We start from the raw sequence: 16,191 nt of genomic DNA on the forward strand, positions 1-16,191 counted from the left end.
TGTGCTTTGCGGCGCCGTGCGCCATTGCGGACACTGCTCTGGGCTCTGCACTGGTAGTGAAGCTAGTGACATCATCAGCGGGCGTCCCACGTGGCGCAGCGGCGTGCTGTCGGCATTAGGCAGCGGAGACACCAACGGAGAGTGCTGTATTCGGTCTTGGGACTCGTGTGTGGAAACTCACACTGTGGACTGACCATTTCACCGTCCAGAAACGGAGTGAGTGCACTCCACGGATCCAGAGGGCCCACCTGCCTGGTCTGATGATCGCTGGTCTGCTGTTCTTCCCTCTACATTGGGTGAAAGTGACGACTCCAGCTGTCCTCCTGTGTGGTAACCCCACTTATTTTTATATACTTTATATATATTTTATATACTTTGATGTACGCAGAACTTATTATTCTTTAGTAAAATTAACTTTTAAACTGTACTTCACTATTTGCGTTGTGCGCCTTGTTCTTTTTTTGTTTCTCTAGTTCTAGGGGTGTCGAGCCACCCCCCAAGAAAGGCTGCAGACGCACGACTAGTGCACGTATAAGGTCAACAATATTGTTTATTGCACATTGTATTCACGATTGTGTGTTATACCACATATTAGCTGCGCACTTCCTCTTTTTATATCTTTCACTAATGTAACGGGTATTCCCCCACCCAATCGCATATAGAGCGTACAGTATGTGCGGAGAACCTAATGTTACCAGGTGTGGTGCGTTATACCTGTCAGGCTCACAGGAGGTCTGAGCCTCCGCTAGTGAGAGCCTGGGGTGAATCTCTGGAACGTTCTTGTTTTCAGCGCCTCCACCTGCGTAGGGTTCTAGAAATGTAGAAGGTTGCCTACACAGGACCCACATATACAATAAGCACATACACGGAGATGTATGTAACCACTTTACTGTAAATGCAGAATAACTGTAACACTTGCCATACGCATCAGCAATAACCACTGTGATCGTTATAATACTACTCCCCCTAGGGAGTAACTCCACACCATGTACCAAATGTCATTCACTCCACTAGGAGTGTAACTTGTACCCACCACCGTGTATCCCCACACCGTGTCCACAGCCTAACCCTTGTCCCGTGGTCAGCGCTGCCACTATGTGTAATTATATATATTGTGATACGTTGGTGCACTTATGAAGGTACCTGCCGAGTGCTCCTGCACTCGGGCCAGCAATCAACTTCAAAAAGGATCTGCCGCTCGGTGATCCCGTCTGTCATCCGGTCCTTCCTTACACGAGGGTCCGCCAGGTGCGATCCCACCCTGGAGATAGTCTTTAGTCTTTTTGGGTGTAGGCTTGAGCCCAAGCCTCCCCTCGGTTAGCGCAGCGTCCGCTGTGTCACTAACTAACACTGGTACTAAGGTGGCAGGGTCCCTAACCTAGGGCCTGTCCCTGTAGCACCACAAGCTGTGAGGGGCTCAGGACCTAACTGGGGCCTGGGGGCTGCTGGCCTAATGCAGTGGGTCACAGACCCCTGCACTCACCTCCTTCCCCTAGCTTCCTGGTCCTGACTGCCTTCAGAGCCCGCAAAATGTATCTAAATCTCCTCCACAGGGAGATTCTACAGCCCTATTGGCTCCCTGGCGTCATGTGGGCGCTCCTCAGGCTCATGGGACTTGTAGTCCCTTCCAAGAGCCTGTCCCTGGTAGGCTAGGGTTCGCGCGCTATCCCTGCGCATGCGCAATGTCTCTGGCTGGCCGTCGCCTGCGGAGACTCACAGCGCATGCGCGAACAAAGCAAAGATGGCGGCGCCCTGCTCGGGAGCCGCCGGGGACCTCCGAAACACCGAAGCGCTCCCTGCACTGGCCCCCACCCTCCAGGAGTGCCGGCGGGTCTATCGAGTGACCCCCGGCAGCGGACAAAACGAGGGGGGGGTCGCGGGGCAGCGGGAACGCAGAGGGGACCTGGTTACACTAATAATAAAACAGAATTTGGGTATGGTAAATACAAAAGTGACAAAAACCCATCCGCTTTATAAGGTACACCATAGATAGAAGACCCATGAATGTAGTTGCACATTTTTCACAGGTCCCGAATCATGCTGCATTCACAGCCAGGGACGGTAAGACTTTTTCTTACCAAACTGACTTTCTAAAGCAGATAAAAATGTAAACTAAAGATACTGGTAATCTATGCACATAAATGGAACCGGGAACGAACGGCTCCGCTCTGCATTACATGCCCATCAGCAGCAAGTTTACATACAACTGCAACACATTCTCTCCAACATGTGGACAGGGCCCTGTTGAAATGTGTGGGGGTGTCAAAATAACTTTAAACAACTGCTCCTATACTTATCTGCTCTAATTCAGCTCTAAATGTAAACCCTATCCCTTAGGGTGATATATAAACCTTTTAGTTTGATATGAATAAGTATCACAGAAAACAGCTGGAAGATCTCACAGCCGCTCGCACCTACAGAGACAGGTGAAACCTGTGTGAAACCAAAAGCACAGAAACATAGATAAAGATCAGGTCTAAAAAGGTGTATTAATATCAGTTTAACTCTTCAACAATGCTCTTAGAGGGATCTATATGTTGTGCTGGATGCAATAAGTAAAACACATGGGGAATATTCCAGGAGCTGTGAGTTGTGCATGTCTGTGGGGAAAGAGCCCTTTCCGCTCGGATATGCAGGTTTTAGTATTCTGCAAGCCCTTCTCGCATGTCCAAACCGTAGTGGAGAAGTAGCAATACAATAATTACACAATAATATTAGTAGGAGTAATCAGTGCATGAGATATGGTGCAATGCACTACACAGTAAATGGTGAGAGGTAAGTGGATTGATTCCGTTTCTGTGACCCCCTAAACATGCAATTTTACCAACATTGGGAAGTCATTTGTTGCTCAAATAAATGGTGATACAGTCTCACTTAATGCACACAACTAAGCCAGTGGTAGGAATTCACAGTAAGCTAGCACTCGGCGTGCTTTCTCTCAGCCTGATACAACCTTGCATGCTGCAAACTGCCACAGTGTCAATACACAGAGTCTGGCACACCCCCAACGATGGCGTCACCACGCCCCTGCGTCCGATGACGTCACCACGTGCACTGCCTAACGCGTTTCCCTCCCACTTAGGAGCTTATCCCACTTTATATTACCCCACTATCCAGATATTATAAAGACTTCATATTACAGTTCTTTTCCTTGAGCTGGCAGTCAGCTTTTTCTATAACAATTATGTTTTTGCTGCAGCAGTTTCAGTCCGGCTCTGCAAACTCACTGGAATTCTAATAGCTCAGCTCCAAGAGGCAAAACCGCTTCAACTTACACGCAGATTTGTTCACGGTGAGATAGTTGGTTGTAGCTCCCTCCAGGACCTGAAATTTGCAGTTTGATAGGCAGAGGGCGACCTTGTAGAGGGAGAAAGGGGGTGGCCCGGTATTAAAGGGGTTGCACCCCATATGGCCATCCCCTGACCTCACCAGAGAGACAGGGGGTTAACTGGACTGCGGTCCAGGGATGAGGTTTGCACCTTGTTGTACCTTGAAAATGTATGTTCCCATGTTTCATTATAAGCATGTATTTTAATGTTTTAAAGTGCATTTCTGTATCTCCAGTTCTGGAGGTCGCAGAGAGTTCATATTTGGCCAATATGTGGAGTCACTGTAGGCATTAAAAACTGGCAAAGGTCGACCCACTGAGCCCGCCAGAATGGAACTTATTAATATGTGTAGATATGAAAGTGTATATGTATTTTATTTTGGATCTGTTCTGAAAATGCAGACGCCATTTGCTAGGCTAATAAGTCATGAAGGGCAGACGGCTGAGTAGCCTAAGCACGGTGATCAAAAAGTAACTGCCTTGATTGTTACCCAATGTCTAGGAATTAAGTATTAGTCAATCAACAAACTCTGCCAGTCTAATTGTTACCTGAGGGCATGGGTAAGTCTGTTAGTCTGTGTCTCCACATTAGAGAGTGGATATAGATAATTGTTCACCAATAGGCTGTGTTCAATGTTAAGAATAGGGTTGCACAGGTATATAAACTGTGTCAACCCTACAGGTTTTAGTTGTGCTTCAGTTACCATCTTGAATGTCACTGGATTGCTGGAGTTGTGCTTCTGATTCCACCTGGAATGTCACCGGATTGATGGAGAATTGCTAGCTGATACTTCTCCATTCCCCAACCCTGAGTAAGTGTTACCTTCTTGTCTGTTAATTGTACTATATTGATGTGTTCACCTTATTTAAGGAATAAATTTTATTTTATTATATCTAAGCCACGTTCAGTTCAACCCAGATATTTGGTGTTCATTATATCTTGTCATAAGCTACCGTGACAGACCTATTTTAGTAGAGTCCCTTGTTCTATATACATCCCCTCAATCCTCCCTCCAAATAACATATGGAGAGACAACAGTGCTCAAAAAGTAGCACACCTTTAGATACCTGGGAGATATGCTAATGAGACATGCAAAGTATATTTCAATGAGTCACACCCCACAGCTCCTAAATAATTCCAAACACTTACAATAACAAGTCTAATGCCAATTGTGATGAAGGGGATATTGGTGTCAAACACAACAGGGCCAAAATCCACAACCTCTGCTATGCAAGGCAGCAGCTCCAGCTTTGAACTAAACCAGCTGCTGCAAAGCTCCACTGTCACAGCATACATTTGAGCTCTACTGCTCACACCTGTAGCCCCCTGACTTCCTTTAAAAGCAGACCACTTCCCCTTCCTCGTTGCCAGTTCAATGTGCCTTGTGCACATAAAGGAGCACTCATGAGATACCGGGGAGACATGCTAATATACGGATTAGCTAGTGAGTAGAATTCAAAAGTATGCTGTGACAGTAGAGATTCCCACCCTCTTGGTTAGGTCAATGCTAGAGCAGCTGCCCTGAACAGAATGTGGGTTGAGATCCTGTTGGTTATGACACTAGTACATAGGGGCCTTGGACTTCTCAGTATATGGAAATCGTTTAGGGGGTGTGGGGTGTGAGTCATTTAAATATACTTTGCATGATATTAGCATATCTCCCAGGTGTCTTAGGTGTGCTCCTTTTTTTTTAAGCACAGGTGTCACCATATGTTATTTGGAGGGAGGTTTAAGGGGATACAGATATAGAAAGATAGATATAGATATGTTTTTGGAATCTACTAAAATAGTTTTCGGTCTCTCCCTCTCGCCAAAAATGCGGATGGCTGTTGAACCGTGCGGTTTGTCAATTTTGAAACAATTTTAACAATGCAGTTTGCAATACAGAATATGGATTTTTGGCTTGTTTTAAGTCACTACTTTGACAAGGACAAACTCGCAACTACTAGAATATGCACCATAATCTCCCTTATTATTGAGGATGGGCGCACAGGATTCTTGGAATTTAAACTCTCCCTGAATCAGAGTGACGGGACTACTCTGAACTGCTAGCTTGGATATTTTTATGCCCGAGTCAAATTGAAACTGAAACAAAACCTTGGTTAATATTCCCGCTTGATAACTGTAACGCTAACGGAAAGGGAGGTCGACGTTCTTAAACGACATTTTGACTATAGGTGGAAAATGAACCATTTGAAGTATTTGGGGATATACCTTACTAGGGACTACAACTCATTATATAAATATAACTATCCTGACCTTTTTTCTAAGATTAGAAAAGATCTACAAGTTTGGAATTCTCACTATATTTCCTGGATAGGGCGTATAACTTTGGGTAACATGAATATTCTCCCCAGACTTCTATATTATTTCCAAACATTACCAATATCTGTCCCACATACAAATATAAAAGAAATCCAAAACCGTATTATGCAATTTATTTGGAAACTTAAACAGCCGAGAATAGCTAGGTCAATTATGCTGGAGTCTAAAGAGGGTGGGGGGTCTAGCGGTTCCAAATATTCTAAAATATTATTCAGTACAGTTTCTACTTTGAAACAAAAAGCTACACCAGCCCATAAATATATGGACCAGTGGGCTCTGGATTTCCAGACAGAAATAACAAGGGAGGACTGGGAAGATATATGAGACAATGCGGTTAAAACCTCTATATGCACAGAAACAAAAGAGAATATTTATAAAATTCTGTTACGTTGGTATTACACTCCCAAAAGGTTAAAGCAAATGTTCACGGAGGCGACCGATAGATGTTGGAGGGGATGCGGGCAGATAGGGGACTTAGCACATATATGGTGGTTTTGTCCAGTAATGCAGACATAGTGGAGGACAATTTTGAAATTAATTGAATATGTGATGGGAATCAAAGTTCCGCTAGACCCAATGTTTATTATTTTGGCTAAACCTATGGAAGATGTAAATCATTACTCAACTAAACTAATTATGCATATATAAACGGCGGCTAGGTGCATGGTAGCTGCAGAGTGTAAAAACGCACTGCTGCCCTCCAGAAGAGAGGTTATTAGAAGGGGTAACGATGTACAAGGGCACCAGGAGCAGTCCTTACTCTTCCCTGACTCCCTAGTAGAGCCAGGGGAAAGGTATCACTCCTCACTCCCCCAAGGGGAGTGGACAGTGGGTGCCAATGTTAGATACACCCCTGTGTGAGTACCTGTCTCTCTCAGGGGTAGAGACACTGACTAAATGTAGGTGTGCAGTCCCTTAAGTACAGAGGGGGAAGGTCCAGGGTCTGAACCCAGGATTAGGCAGAACACAGGCCTTGGCCCACCTCCTCCCCTGCACTCAAGAGAGCTGTTTACTGTGGGTAAAATCCCTGGATTGGTCCTGACACTGCCTGCACTGTTACCAGGGCTTGCATGTCAGGGAGGGCAGACTGGTAGCCAAAACCATACATGGCTACATATGTTCGAAAAATCTTAATAAAAATATAAGTTTAAAAATATTCCTGCTTGGGCTCAGATCCCACTGCATTTCCTTCCCTGAAAATGCCCCTCACTTCCCTTGCCGCTTTTTCTCATTGTACATATGTATATATATTGTATAATATGTTGGCATAGAAATCTCACTATCAGTTCTGTCTCTACTCTCTACAAATATGCATCCATTAGTTCCAGTTGGGTAACGGTGTTCGGTATATAGTTTAGCATTGAGATCACTTCTTAAATTATTTACATTTTTTCAGTTATATTATTTTAGTTTCCTAATTGTTCTTAAAATGTTATACTTATTTTAAGCATTTTTTCATGCTCGATGTTGTTTTAGTATTTTTATTTAGATTTTTCCCACCTGTTAATCTTTAAACCTACAAAATCAGTTTTTTAAACCAAAACAACCAGTAAAAGTGACCACCCGTACTTATTGTGTGTAAACCATATCAACTGTTTCGGCAGTTTTTGGTAGTCATGACTTCACTATTTGATTAATTGCAGCCTAACTTATGTCATTACAAACTTACTGTATCACTAGATCACATTAAATATAACATACAGCACATTGATGTTTGGAAATATGGTCATTCATCTGAAAAGAGAACTGGCAAGATCAAAGCCATCTTCTGCCTGACTAAGAGATTTATGCAGTAAAGTGCAAAATTAATTAATAATTCTAAATAGCCATTCCATACAATGACAGTGTGAGATATGTTTTAACCGTTTCCAAGTTTGGAGGGTCATACTTCACCCATTGCACCATTATAGACTTTCTAGCTGCCAGGAGTATAATTTCATCAATCCTTGGGATTCCTGAGTCCCGATTAACTTCTTTCCATCCCTCCATGTTCCCAAGTAAAACCGATAGAGGTTCCTTCACAGTTACCACTTTTGTCATGTCATGTATATATATATATATATATTAGAACCTGGTCCCAAAAATCAGATATACATGGGCATTCCCATAGGCAGTGGTTTAGATCTGCTTTAATAAGCAGACATTTCGGGCTTTTATTTTTATCCTTTTCTATCTGTTTATATTGGATATCAAATGCATAATACTGTATGCTCTATGATGTAATTTAAATTGCAATTCACTCCATGTCTCTGATATTATTTTCGTGGTTCTACCCAATCTACCAGCAAAGAGTCAATCTCAGTTATTTCTGGAAAGTCCTTGTTCCACTTGGCTGCCACTTTTTGCAATTGCTTGTCATGGTCTTTATCTCAGATCCAATCATATAATTCAGAGATCGAATATGTAATATTATTTTCAGTCCTAAAGTAGCTATCAAACATGTTGTTTTCTAATATCTCTTTCTCATAGTTCTCTACACTCTTACAGTAATGTATGATCTGCATATAGGGGAAGTAGTGAGATTGTGGGAATTCCTTAACTCTGAGCTCTTCAAATGACATACAGTAAAGCGTTCCCGTTCCGTATCTACCAGCTACACTATATTTTTTATTCCCTTGGTTTCCCACGTCTTAAACATATTTTGAGATTCGACCTGGTTTAAATTTCATGTTACTTTGTGTAGGCAGAAATGTGCATATTTTGTAGGACATTCCACACTTTTTTCTCAGTTTCTTCCACGTGGCCCGTGTATCTTTTATCAGTGGATTCCCTCTAATTACTAAATGTATATTTCCCCAAGTCGTGTGTAGGATCTCTTTCAACGTCATTGGGAGCACCATTTGCTCCTCAAGTTTCGTACAGGAATATATTTCTTTGTCCATTAGCCAGTCTCCCATATGCCTGGCTATGCATGACAAATTGTATTTTCTAATGTCAGGTAAACTCACTCCACCAAGTTCCTTTGGGAGAAATAGTTTTGACATTGCAATTCTATTTCTGCCTTTGTTCTATATAAACTTATTTATTGCACTATTAATCAATTTTATGTCTTCATGGCGAACCAGGATAGGCAGCATCTGCAGTGGGTATATAATCCTAGCGAAGCTGATCATCATAGCGAGTTGGCATCTACCCGCTAAGTTCAATGGGCTGCCTTGCCAGCTTTCCAGCTCTTTAATCACTTTGGTTAGGATTGATTTAAAATTGCTTGCGTACAATTTTTCTAGGTCGGGGTCTATATTATCCCCCAAGTGATTGATTGGCTATCTTGTCTTTTTAACAACTAGGATCTTCTTAAGGTCGGAAGAGAAAGTGTTTATTTTCCACGATTAGGCACAGGCTTGAGAAAAATTTGCAGGCTCGTATACAGAGCACAGTCTTTACAAAGGGTGCAGGCACACAGGTAACCTGATCACACGGGACATAGGACTGAGTTACTGGAACCCAGGACACATGCAGAGGCCATGGGACAAAAGTAACCCTTTCCTACATAGAAAGATGGCGGGAAGTCTGGACAACACAAAGCCCTTCACACTCCCAGGATTCCAAGTGTGAGAAGGTGCTGTACACGGCTGGCCCGGAAAGGCCAAAGCGACATGCCCATACATGGACTTCCCCCTCCCCAGGCATACAATGCCTAATACAGCCCCATGGCTTAAAGCTCTTGCAGAATTAATCTGTTGCGTCCGGAGACTTGAGAATAGCAGTACCACTGCTTTCACAGAGGCCCAAACACAATACACGGTAAAGCAAAATAAAAGGGGGAAACCTGGGTGCCCAAGATTAACATAGTGGTTCCCCTGATGAAAATAGGCCAAAGGGCAGATACACAAATGGTTTCAAAGTGTGTTTTTCTCATGAGGCTGTGCACACTTTTGTACAAAGAGAAGAAACCTTAGTGGCTAGCTGTTCCAACGCAACGCTGTTCTATCCGTCACACAGTTATTCAGCTGTCCACAAGCAGACGAATCTTCCTTCCTGTGGTGGTTTGGCCTGCCTGTGTGAGGCTTGCTTTGGACCCCATCAGTGACCTGTGGAACATCTGTTTTATTATTTCAAGTAGTGCAAAAGGCAAGCAAATAAGTCATGTCAAGTTTGGCTAATTCTATTGGGTTAGTCATTTCTCAGACTTCAATGGAAGGCCAGGGATAAAAAACAAAGAGGAAGAAGTGGGTCAACATGCCCTGATGATCTGGACCCATCCGTCAGGTGACGCAGCTGTGGTTAAAATATGGAATTGCACAATAATATTATGGTACAGAAATCATTTTTTGTTGTTGATTGTTAACTTGACGTGCTATTAATATTCCACCTTGTGTGCCTAGAGCAAGTGGTGTGTACAATGTTCTCATATGCACATAATTATGTCTCTTGATTTATATTCAACAGATTTGAAAAGCTTACAGTATTCAAGTGGTTATAATCTCTGGCTTCGGGCTGTATTATGAGGTATGGAGCGCAGGTGAATGAGTAATAAACAAATATCAGAGCCCGAGTGTCACTCCAGAGATGGAGAATAGGCAAAGGTAAGAAAGCCCCCAAACAGCATGCACTCATTGATCTTGATGATGAACAGATATATGTATGGCTGTAAACCAATGGAGGGTAAAGGGTTAACCAGTTCAAGATTGCATTGGTACAAAGGTAGTGATATGGTAGAATGTCCCAAACACAAATGGTGAGTACCAGTATAACAGTGTATAAAAGCAAGTTTAATATGGTCCTATAGAGTGAATTAAAAAGTAGGGGACACATACAGAGGAACACAGATGACAGTACAGGCAGGGCACGTACAAGGTTAGCTAAGCTGACAAGGTAATGGCAGCTATACTGGCTAATGATCCTCTCCCGCTGATGACTAATGCCGTGAGGTCACACACTCTGTGTAGGGTGTCTCGGCAATCAGAGAACGGTTCCTCTAAGGCCGAGCTCAGAGTGGCTGCGAAGCGACGTGTGCGTCCATCGCAATTTCAGTTTGTTCGGTGGGAGTGTTCAAACTGAAAACTCCACCGGTGGCAAAGTGCAGTGTTGACGCTGCTACATTTTGACGCTACAACCAAAAATTATATTTGGGGCAACAGTCGCGTCACGTGAGCTGGTTCAGCGAACCAGCTCCATGACACGTTTGCCCCGCCCCCCGACCCCAAACGCCGCGACCCAACTCCTGCAGCCCGAACACAGATCGCTGGGCTGCAGGAGCACGCACGGACAGTCACGTCCGTAGCAACCACCCTGAACTCGGCCTTAGAGATACAACGGAGTTCTGTCGCAGAAGCTGGTGAAGAGAGTCTGTCACTGATGTGACCGGTTCGTGGGAGATTAGCAGGATTGGCATAGTATGTAGTTCAATGCACGTAAACTCCCAAAGTGTGAGGGCATAGAGCAAAACTAAGGTAGTTAGTAATCCTAAGAACTGACAGTAAGGATAAGTTCGATCGGACAGGTAGGGAGATAGCCCTATACATTTTCCCTAATACCTGCAGATCTCAACATACGAACAGGGCTCATTAGAACCCGAAGAGACTCAGAACTCGGTTGGTGCGGGTCCCCAGAGGTCTACAGTTGTATGGTGCAAGCGACCATTGCACGCGTCGTTCCTGTGAGGACCTGGTGCGCTGACGGAGTGACGTCAGCGGACGTACCCATGATTACAAAATTGAATTGCACGCCAATGTTGTGATACCCAAGTCAATTTTTTTCTTGTTGATTGTTAACTTGACGTGCTATTAATATTCAACCTTGTGTGCCTAGAGCAAATGGTGTGTACGATGTTCTCATATGCATATAATTATGTCTCTTGATTTATATGCAGCAGATTTTAAAAAGCTTACAGTATTCAAGTGGTTATAATCTTTGGCTTTGGGCTGTATTATGAGATATGGAGCGCAGGTGTCCTGAGGTGAGGGCGAGAAATGGAGCCCAAAATAACATACGTACTTCAAGGTGTATACTGAAGATTGAGGTTATTAACACTTATGTCATTCTGTTCCTGAAGATTATATTATATTGTATTGTGAAAGAAGTATATCAGAGAGGTTCATATAAGGTAAGAGAAAACGAGCTCGATCTGAACAGTCTATTTATTCCTGGGTTAAAATTGAGACAAATACAGATTATGGTTTTTCTCTCGCAACAACCTTTATAATCAAGGTTCCATTTTACAACTTTTTCATTAATTATACAAATAATGCTTGAAAAGGAGGCCTTGAGCTATCAGGGCAAATGATGTATGTGTGATCCACAATCATTTCCAATGATTAAAATGTAATTAAAAAAAAAGTAATCACAGAACAAAAAACTACATTGTAAGATGAGGGAAAAAAGTTGATTTTTAGCTAGATAGTACAAGCATTTTATACGGGAAAGTGGAAAAGTCTGATTTGTAATTTCCAGAGTACACAGTTTTCTCATTAGTAGATGCTGGTTTTGTTTTCTATGTACAGTATTTGTTATACTAATCACTGTACCACATATCATGGGTAGTAAACATGGAGTTGTCCATATCTATGGAGGCGTAAGAAAACAAATGATCAATTTTTATTTATTTTATATTCCCAAACATTCTATATATTTAGAAACAAATACAATATTTCATATTCCAGAAAAAAACAAAAACACCACATTCATAAATAGCAAATGAGTTTGTTGCATGAGTCCCTGGAGCGGCTATCAATGAGTTGCAGACACTGAATGGGTTAAAATGTTACATTAAAATAGGACCATTTAAAGAAATGTGTTAAAGTATTGAAATAAGATATCAGGGGCCCATGGGGTAAACAGATTCTAGCGGGCAATATACTGTAGCTGGACAAAAGTTATAAAACAAACATACACAGGCTCCAATCATGTATACTGTATATACATATATCAATGCAAATGCATGCATACCTACATACATACACTGATCGCCGCAACGCAAACTCACTGGTAGACACATAATACACAGATACATAGAAGTGACAGACTCTCCCGTTCAACCGCACACAGATAGATTTGGCCAGTCTCACAACTTTGCCCAAGATTTTGGGAGTCTAGCGGTCATAGCAGTGTTTGATTGGAGTAACAATGGGACATTTTAGGGACCTTGACAGGCTTGCACACAGACTCAGACAAACATTTACTCTTGCATATACACACACACGCACGCACACACTCAAGCACGCACTTATTCATATACACACACATACCAAAATGACTCCCTGCAGCTACACTCACAGATAGACTGGCATTTGAGATTTGGCATGTTTCCCGGTTCAATCTACAATCTCTGGAGTCTGACGGTCATTCTGGGAAATCTGGGCAGTCTGAACCTTGTGGGCCCACTGAGGATTTTCTCAGATCCCCAGTAGTACTGTAGGCCATTCCCAGACTGATCTACAGTAAGACACTGGTAGTTAACACACATTTGCATATCAGAGAATGAACCAGGCGTCTTTTCTTGTGCATCCTTTCATGCTAAATCAGGATTGAATGGTCTCGATTAAAATGGGAGAGCCCACAATCAAGTTATTCTTCGGCGAGCAGCTTTCTGGTTCCATGGAGATAACTTGTGCCTTGTAGCCACACTGTTCAGCGGCCCATGCTCGATCCAGATCTACCAAGCCCATGCACCGTTTTCCTGCAGGATAACACATTCAAATGTTTACTTACATCTTTGTTTCATTACATTTGTTTCATTACACAAATTATCATCAGTTTGATTTAAACAAAAGAGTATCAAAAGGAGACAAAGGATTCAAGTACGTTACTGCTTCAGAAACGTCAGTACCACTTTTCCCTGCTCTAAGAGTTAAACTGGTTTAACATTTTTTTTAATGCTATAGCAGTGTTATACTGACAGTTGATCTGTATCTCAAGATAAAATATTTTTAAGTATTTTTTACAACCTGCCATTTTTACCGCAAGCACATGAAATCTTGCCAAGTTTCTGTGTGGTTATGAGCCACATTATTTCATTTTGTCATAAACAAAACTACATGAATGGAAATATTGCCTATAAATGTGCTTACAATGTTGATATACCAGTCTTACAGTATCTACCTACATATATAACATCTCAATGCTATATTTAAATATTTTATGTATCTGTACATAATTCCCGTCACGTATTTTCCTGGACAATACATAACAAACAAGTTGGGTTTTGCATTGTGATTATTATTTTGGACCTTTTAAGAACAGAGAACTTTTAACCGAGTTTCTGTGCAACATACTCCAATGGCTGAAGTAGTCACTGGAACTGAATTCATGTATAATCCTTTAGAATAATTTAGACTTGCACCATGTATATAAATCATATCATGTGTATAGACATGCGAATGACAATTGAGTTGGTGGTGGAAAAAAATGCAACATTAATATTTTTGCGATAATATATTATTTTTGTATGGCTTGCCACCAATAGGTTAATTGGCGTCAGTGGTATACAAGGATATAAAGACATACATTTTATAAAAAAAATCTCGAAAACAGAAAATTATTTGTTGAGAAAGGCACTCAAGGTAAACAATTGAGAATGCTAATGATTTCGAAGCTCCCTCACAAATCTTTATGGATACTATGCAATATACTTTGAAGCTTTCCATCTCAGGCAAGGCTGATCAAATTACTAGAGACCCCTTAGAAGGGAAACCGCTTTATAGCATATTTAATAAGAGTCTGTGAAAAACGCACAGAAACACGCCACACACCCTATGCTCACTGCTTCTATTTTATTTTATTTCTCAATCAAATCCGCATTACACATTTAATCCTTTCATAAAATGCCAAACCCCTTTCTCCTTCTCAAACCCAACTAAAAATGATGAGCAGGTACAGTATCTCCAGTGTGCTCTGGAAGCAAAGGTGTTGGCCAAAGAATATACAGTATTTGGCTTCCCCTTTGTACCGTATGCGCTTGTAAGATGTTCAGTATCTTAAAGAAAAACTCATTTTCAACAATGTGTAAGGAGCTGGCCAAGGGTAACTAATTTTCAGTGAGTGTCACTTATTTGGAGCCAGTCATTTATTTTAGCATCAGCATCTCACTTACTGAAGTTGCTAGTTTTCCATTGATATGTCATTTCTTGGTCCAGATTCCCTAAATATCCCTGACTTGTAGCCTCTGTGTGGTCGTCCAAGGAATCGAGGCCAGCAAAAATTGTACACTTGTATTACGCAACAGATAATTCCTGAACATTTATAGCAAGCACTAACAAATTCTGCTTGATCTTTCCTTTTATAGTAACATGCATATCACTGCATATACGTATGTAATCTTCACAACAGCTGCTTTGCAGAAACACATACCTATCTGCCTCCGTTCCAGTGGAAGCTGGACAGCTGTCTGATCAGCAAATCTACACAGAACCATGTGCTCCTAGAACAAAACAAGGAAAGTGCAATCATAATGCTGACACACACAAAAACTAGGCAGTAGTGTCCTGAACTTGTGGGAGACACATGCTTAATAAGGCCCCAAACTGCCCCTCAGTGTGTGCTGACCGCATGGGTGTTATAGCCATCAATCGCTGCGGGAGCTTCCCAAGTCACACCCCACACTGCCTTGCTGCTGAGGATGCAAAGCAATGTGGGGAGCGACTTTGGAAGCTCCTGCTGCAATTGGCAACTATGCAGTACCACCCACGCTAAGGTGCAGTTTGGGCTTTATTAAGTGTGCCAATCCCCACACGGACCTAAGAACGCATGTCATTGCCTGAAATCCTCCAATAATTTTTTTTTTGTTTTGGTGAACCCCTTCGTAGTCGGTTCCCAAAATCCTAACACTCCCTGGGTTAAAATTCTTATTAACCTGTATAATTACAGGAAGAATGATCACATTGGATCTGTCGTAACTTGGCAAAATGAAACTGACCTACCAACTTGGAAAGTGGGGAGGGGCGAGCTTAAACCTTGGGGGGGAGAGGCCACTACCCTCCCAAAAGCAGCTGAGACCAGCTGCACATAGTTAATAAACACACAGATACTCAACAAGCTCTGAGAAACCCCTACCATAACCACATAATAAATATATATATATAAGTGTCAAAAGGAGTGCTAGTGGGCGTGGCTAAACAAAAACAGGTTGGCTATCTGTGGGATTATTCTAATCAAGCCTACATACTTACAGTGGAAAACTGGTGGAATTAAAATCCTTTCATTCTGAAGCCACTTGTGATATCTGCATATTATTTGTTGAATTTTCTACAAACATGTTCCCGCACTTTCTTCCAATAATATAAAAAAAAAATAAAGATGGTTTTCTCACCACCAATAACCTGCATTGTGTGTGTGTGCAAATGTGCTTAATTAAAGGCTAGCAGAGATTTATTTGACAAAATTGTGATCTGGGCCTGCTTTGAAGATTGGTTTTTGAAAAGGGGAATAAAGAAACATTCAAACTGTATAACTCCATTAAAGCAGGATTTAGCTGAAATAATGAATGAACATGAAGGCTAAACCTACATGGCAAGCTGTGGAGACAATGTCTGGATACCACACGGAAGGCTGGCCTTACGCCAATTATCCTGGCAAAGTCCCTAAATATGCCCATTAAAAG

General features: G+C 42.0%; 1 protein-coding gene across 4 annotated transcripts in view; it reads right to left on the reverse strand.

Annotated features, from left to right (window-relative positions):
- Nucleotides 1–11,723: 11,723 nt before the first annotated feature.
- Nucleotides 11,724–16,191, reverse strand: part of GSTCD (glutathione S-transferase C-terminal domain containing) — a 102,859-nt gene continuing 98,391 nt past the window's right edge. For all 4 annotated transcript variants that reach the window (XM_075608720.1, XM_075608728.1, XM_075608736.1 and 1 more), the window contains 2 exons: nt 14,943–15,012; nt 11,724–13,272 (listed from right to left, as the gene is read on the reverse strand). In XM_075608720.1, coding sequence (XP_075464835.1) covers nt 13,115–13,272; nt 14,943–15,012 — 228 coding nt within the window. In that variant the 3' untranslated portion in view covers nt 11,724–13,114. The remainder of the gene's footprint in view (nt 13,273–14,942; nt 15,013–16,191) is intronic.

Source organism: Ascaphus truei, chromosome 1, assembly GCF_040206685.1.
Source record: "Ascaphus truei isolate aAscTru1 chromosome 1, aAscTru1.hap1, whole genome shotgun sequence".
Taxonomy (NCBI): domain Eukaryota; kingdom Metazoa; phylum Chordata; class Amphibia; order Anura; family Ascaphidae; genus Ascaphus; species Ascaphus truei.